This window comes from Pinus tabuliformis, chromosome 4_1, assembly GCF_031772625.1.
Source record: "Pinus tabuliformis cultivar Carrire ecotype Pingquan chromosome 4_1, CPIR1, whole genome shotgun sequence".
Lineage (NCBI taxonomy): Eukaryota > Viridiplantae > Streptophyta > Pinopsida > Pinales > Pinaceae > Pinus > Pinus tabuliformis.
The window spans coordinates 243,710,060-243,716,706 of NC_142303.1; the positions used below are offsets into that span (position 1 = coordinate 243,710,060).

At 44.7% G+C, this 6,647-nt stretch overlaps 1 protein-coding gene across 1 annotated transcript; it reads right to left on the minus strand.

Moving 5' to 3' along the window:
* Positions 1–1,694: 1,694 nt before the first annotated feature.
* On the minus strand, positions 1,695–2,144 carry LOC149175179 (uncharacterized). The gene has a single exon (XM_089421064.1). The coding sequence runs from the start codon at positions 2,142–2,144 to the stop codon at positions 1,695–1,697; it is 450 nt and encodes a 149-aa protein (XP_089277190.1).
* Positions 2,145–6,647: the final 4,503 nt, after the last annotated feature.

Genomic DNA, 6,647 nt, shown 5'->3' on the forward strand with positions numbered 1-6,647 from the left:
TCTGGGTCTCTTAGTCTGATGCCACCCTTGTCTTTGGGCATGCAGACAGTGGTCCATTTTACCAGAGCCCACTTTCGATTAGTAGCAGAGTTGCCCCAAAGAAAGTCACACTGTAGGTTCCTTATTCTTTTTAGGACCCACTTTGGTGTAGCTAGGATAGAAAAAAGGTAAAGAGGCATGGCTTGCAGGACAGACTTGATGAGCACTACCCGACTGGCTAGATTTAGAGAGCAGTAAGTCCAAAGATTGAGCTTTGAGTCGAGCTTCTCTAGAAGAGAGTGCCAAGTGGGCTGCTTTATGGCTGAGGCAGTGAGGGGAGCCCCTAGATATTTAGAGGGGAGAGAAGCAGAGGGGAAGCCTAGAATGCGGGAGACAGCAGATTTGACTGAAGGAGGGGTGTGGAAGAAGAAGATTTGCGACTTGGAGCAATTGACGTGGGTGCCTGAGGCTTCAGAGAAGTCGTTGAGAAGGGTTTTTAAACTAGAGGCTTCCTGTATAGAGGGGTAGCCATAAAGCATGGTGTCATCAACAAATTGCTGATGAGAGGTAGCAGGAGAGTTGTGGATAGAGATGCCTTTAAGCTGTTGAGAATGGAGGGCATGCTTGATATGTCTGCCAAGACCTTCAGCCATAAGAACGAAGAGGAAGGGGGAAAGGGGGTCCCCTTATCTGATACCTCAAGAGGGTTTGAAAGGGCGGGAGGGGATGCCGTTCACAAGGATGGAGAAATGAGTGGAAGTGATAAGGCTCATGATCCAGCGAACCCACATAGAACAAAATCCAAACGCTTTCAGCATGTGTTGAATATAAGTCCAGCTGAGCTTATCGAAAGCTTTAGAGAGATCCAGTTTGAGTAACATACCAGCTTGTTTAGAGTGCTTGAGAGAGTGAAGAATCTCGTGTGTGAGGAGAATGCCATCCATTATCTGTCTGCCTTCCACGTACCCCGACTGTTCCGGAGAGATGAGCATAGGTAAGAGGGGTTTTAACCTATTTGCAATAACTTTAGATATGAATTTATAGTTGACATTACAAAGTGCTATAGGCCTGAATTTGTCAGGGGTGATGGAATTCTCCTCTTTAGGGATGAGAGTAATGAAGGTGGAGTTGAGGGAGGGGAGAAGCCAGCGCAGGGCCCTTGATTCCTCTACAATCTGCCAAACCTCCAACTTAATCATGTCCCAGAAAGCGTGAAAGAACGTGGTTGTGAAACCATCTGGGCCAGGGGCTTTACCTTCTTTGAGCTGGGACATTTCCTCGTCTACTTCGTGGAGGAGAATAGGGCGCATGAGCAGCTCGTTATGTTTCATCGTAATGAGTTTTGGCACATTGCTGATTATCTTTCCAATAGCCTGTTGCCGATCTTCTGCTTGTTCTTGGTGAACCTGTTGGAAATGATTGAGGAGTACCTCTTCGATTTCCTCATGCTTCTCTACTTTAGCCCCCTCTTGATTCTGAATGAAGGGTATATTATTATGCATCCTTCTCTGCACCGTGGTTCTGTGGAAGAATTTGGTGTTGCTCTCCCCCTCCTTCAGCCACCGGACCCTGGACTTTTGCCTCCAGTAAATTTCCTCCTACTTTCTCCTCTCTTCAAGTTGATTTTGAATGTGCCGTTCCTGATCCAGCGTTGCCTCCGTGTGCCCTGCTGTGATTATTTTCTGTTGGAGATCCACCAATTCCTGATGTAGCTCCTATTCCGCCTTAAATATATTTCCAAAGGTCTCCCTATTCCATCTTTTCAGGTGACTTTTTAGAAATCGTAGCTTCTGTTGAAACTGATACATTTTTTCTCCTTCTGGAGGGATGAAAGAGGCCCAGATGATTTTTACAAAGTCCTTGAATGCAGGGTGTGTGAGCCAAAACCCCTCAAATCGGAAGGGTCTTTTTTTCAAGTCCCCTGGTCTCTGCCATTGCAGAGCAATCGGCCAGTGATCCGAACCGGTGTGTGCAAGTATTGCAACCGAGAAATCTCCTCCAAGATGCACCGCATTGTCTGAGAGGAGAAAGCGATCCAATTTAGAGGCAATTTGATGCTTGCCAGCTCTGCGATTGCTCCAGGTGAAGGTGCCATTACAGAACGACATGTCTATGAGAGAGGCATTTTGGATGAAGTCCTTGAAGCGAGCAACTTCTGGTTCCATTCTGATTCTCCCTCCTATCTTTTCCTCGATTTTGGTAATCATGTTAAAATCCCCTGCCACTCAGCGCTTCTATAGTTTCAAGGAGCGCGATTTTGCTTCCTGTGTCTTGCGGAAAATAGACGTTAGATAAGTTACCATGAATATTGGTACCCATAATATGAAAGGCCGCCTGTATGAGATGATGAGAGGCATGAAAATCAGTGAGAGTTACCGCTTAGGTATTCCATGCTATAGCAAGCCCCCCTGAGGCTCCCGAGGCATCTACAGCAACTGATCTACACCCTGGCCAAGCTTTTGAGAGAATGTTACCCAGAGTAGAACTATTGCATTTAGTTTCCTGGAGAAAGCACATCTGCGGTTTTTCCATTTTGATCATATTTTTTAACATCCTGAGTTTTCCAGGGCTGTTGAGCCCTCTTAAGTTCTAGGATACAAGCTTCATGGCTCAACTAATATTGGAGGGCCTGTAGTACTTCGTCAACTTCGCATATCTGCCTAAATCCACCAGAATTTTCCCAATCTCGATTGTTCTCTGGAGATCTGTTTTCCTTCCTCTCTTTTTGGAATCCTTTGGACGCAGGCTGCTGTCCCAATTACTTCCTGGTTTTATCCCTAATTGGTGTTGGTGGTAGGCTCTTGAGATGACCAATTCGGGCTTATTTAGTTGAGTCTCAGATATTGTGTCATATGCTCTCTTTTTGTAGGCTAGTTCTAGTTCCAGAATGTCCAGACCATGTAGATCTATGCTTTCTGGCTCTTCTTCCATTTTTTGCACTTGACTACTTTCCTCTTGATTGATTTCTGAGTCCCGTGGGAGGTCTGCCTTTCCATCTACATCCATTTCCTTGTGACCTTCCACTGTATCTTTCTGATTCTGGCTAAGAATGGTCGGGATGATGATGGGAGGCTGTGATTTTGGAGGGGGATCAGATGGAGGGGGATGGGATGAGGAGGAAGGGCACGCATGGTTGGTCTCAGAAGATAGGGGTTGTTCATCTGAGGTGTGGGCTAGAATATCAAAGATGTTCTTAGATGATGGGTCTTGGGGTTTGGTAGGCTGGGGTTTGGACCCATTCTGGGGCTTTTTATGCGAGCGCTTCCGACTTTGGACTTTGGTAAAACCATCTTGGGTTGGGGTTTCAGAAGGATCAGAGGAGTTGGCTTTGATGTTTTGAGGGAAATCCCTGAAGAGATGCCCCAGAGCATGGCACTTTCTGCACCGAAAGGGCACATGTTCATAGTCGAGAGGCTGGATCCACTCCTCGTCTCGGTGTGCAAGAGTTACTGACTCTGGTAAAGCTTCATTCAGGCGAATAAAGACACATATTTGAGCGTAGGAGATATACTTGCGGGATTTGGTTTCTTCTGCCGCTCTCATGTATTCTCCTACTCCATTTCCTATGCGCTTGAGAAGGTCTTCGTCCCAGTATTCGTCAGGAAGAGAGTACAATCTGATCCACACTGGCGCCTAAGTGAGATCTTCCTTGTCTGGGTTGAATCTTGGAATCCATTCCCTCAGATATAAACCCGCTGAGTTGAAGAAATAAGGCCCTACTCCCAGGATCCTATACTTGTCCTCTAAGCAGAAAAAGATTGCGGTGAAATAGCACTTCGGCCCTAGCTAGAGAGTGACATCTCCTTTGGGTTTCCATTTCGCTGCAATCCAGCCATATAAAGCTCTCTCAGTTGGCCAAAACCCTATGAACTTTCCAATGAGGGCATGATCTTTCATGTACTCTATTCTTTTGTCAATCTTGTCTCCGGGCAGCTCTATTTTTGGCCGTTCTTTGGCCACAGGTCGGCACGTTGATGAGGATATTTTCGGGCCTTCTTCTTGCGTTTCTTTTTCTTCTTGTGGATTGCTGTCTTTGTTCTTCCAATTTCCATTCTCTTTGTCATTATCTTGATGCTTTTTTCCTCTGTTTAGAATTTCCTGATCTACCGATCCAAAAATGACCGCTTGCTCAGGATCTTGCAGTGAAGGGGAGGGCTCTGATGCCCCCCCCTGAGGAGGTTCCATTGCACTCCGCTGAACCCCTGCAGCTCTGTCACGCTACAGAGATTCCTCTACAGTGCTTGAGCGTGATCCGCAGTACTGTCGGCGTCGTCGAGGGTTTTTTCTCAGAACCCTAGCTCCGTTCCGTCTCCCATTCGCTATTCCCTTGCCCCTGATATTAAATTTTCCTTTCCTTTCCAAAAAAAATTCAAAAAAGGTTCTTGAAAACTAAAAGCTATTGTACCTGTTAGTGTCAATCTTTCCAGCCTTCCTACAGTGATCAAATATGCTCTTACAAAGTGGTCTCAGAGTGTCAAGGTCAAATTTTGTCATTTCAGTGAGTCTTCAAGCAAAATTTGGTCACTAGGCATTAGGTCTAGGCTTTGCCCAAATGTCAGTCCATGTCATCATTCAGCTGAGCCTATCATCATTTATAGGGTTTTCATTATCATGTCAGTGTCTAATGAGTCTTTTTACAACTTATTCATGCTTCAGTTGTGCCTAGGCAAGGTCATTTCCCTCTCCTAGGGTTTTGAAGGCAATTTCTCTTGGGCGGCTAAATAATCAGCAAAACTCATATCCTGATGTTCATACACCTTCCCCTATCCTTAATGTACCTTATAAAACACTTCCCATCCCTTAGATCTGCCAAATTCCTCATTTTTCCACAAACCCTAGTTTCTAGCTACAACCTGGCAATTTTCTAGGTTGGGCCTGTGTTTTTCCCTTTTCAACCCCTTCCCCTCACTCAATCACTGAGATTCCACTTTCCCCTACTTCCTAACATCCCTCCTCACTCCCACAAATTTCCCCAAGAATTTAGAAGCCCCCTATCGCCTTCATCTCGCTCCATTTCGATAAAATTCCTTGCTTCACACATCAGGACAAGTCGCACTCAAATGATGTTCCAGAGCAATAAAAGATGAATTTTGGAAAACTAATAGAGGTGTTTTCTCATAACATGCCAAAGAAGAAAAACCTCCTTCACTTTTTTCACAGGTGTCATTGTTTGAGAGAAATGTCAAGAATACCGTTTCCTCAGGAGAATCAAAGACACCTCTGAAGTGACCTTGGGAAAATAACGTTTTCTCCTAGCTGGGTTGGCCAAATGATTTTCTTGATGGGTAAAATGATAACTAGACATAAATATCTTTCCAATGAGATATCATGAGCTCAATTGGGGGTTGAGGAAGGCATTCCAAAGTTGACTGCAACAGCACTCTTCTTTCAGGCAGCCTCATTTGGCACTTTTTGACCAGTCTTGGGAGATTTAATTTTTGATAGGTCAAATCAACTCCAAATTGAAAAATTATACTTGTGTTGGAAATTAGACTCAAATACCTTTCCAACGAGCCATCCTGCGCCCGATTCTGACACCGGGAAGGCCTCTAACGGCCTCCTGCAAAAGCGCGACCCATTGAGAACCCTTCTGCAGTTCAAATTTTGAACTGGCGCGACCCGTTGGGAGGGGCGCAACCCGTTGAGCTGTAAGCTACAAATTCACTTCAAACTCACTCAAATCTTCTTCAAATTTGCAAATTGGGTTGAGGTAGGCTCTCTACAAATTGTTTTGTTGGTTGATGATGAATGATTGACCTCCATACTTGTTTTAAAGCCTCCAAAGATGCAAGTGAAAAAATCATTCAGTGGCTGCTTGTTGATGTTTGAAATTTGCTAGGGTTTTATGTGGTTTCAAGAAACTTCCCTTTGCACATTGTTTTTCCCTTCCCTTATCACTTACATGTTCATTTTCCCCTATTTTCCCATGCCATGTTGAAAATAAAAGTGCAGGCCATCCCTTGTCCCTAGTCACCAAAAATCAAAAACCCTACCCCCTCCTAAAACAGCAAAACTGTAAACCCTAGCTGGCCTCACTATAAGCATATTGTAAACAAGAAAAGTTGATGAAATTGCAAAGGACATTGTGGACAAACTTCCCAAAACAATCCCCATGATTTTCCCTTTGTCCACACATGTATTTCCCTTATTTCCCTTATTTCCCATATCCCTGCTATGCAAAAAACAAAAAATCCCTGCATATATACATTCAGATCTTCATGAGATTATCAGGCAGAGAGAGGTGGAGAACTGCTTGTTGCAGCAGAAGCTTGACATGGCTCAATGGACTATCAACTATCTTGAGCAGCGCAACAAGCAATTAGAGATATGAGAAAGTCCTTGATGAGCTATGGAGGATTCGAGGAGACCGAATCTTGAAAAGAAGGAGGCCCGGTGACCTATTGCTTGCGTAACGAGAGTCCATGCTCATCCAGGTGAATGCACACTTAGAAAGGTTGTTGGCTAAGGCCAACCAAGACAAGAGGCTGCTGAGGAATATGAAAAACCACTATTGGGCTAAGATGCACGTTTGTAAAGCAAAGATGAAAATGTTCCAAAGAAGGTTGACCGAGGCTCTTGAGAGGAAGAAGAAGACCAACCCCCTCTGCATCTTGGCTAAGGCTTCTCTCACTCATCATGACACTCACTAGCCTCTTCATAGCACCAAG

Coding starts and splice junctions, on each gene's coding strand:
- LOC149175179 (XM_089421064.1), bottom strand. CDS start 2,144: ATGGAACCAGAAGTTGCTCGCTTCAAGGACTTCATCCAAAATGCCTCT.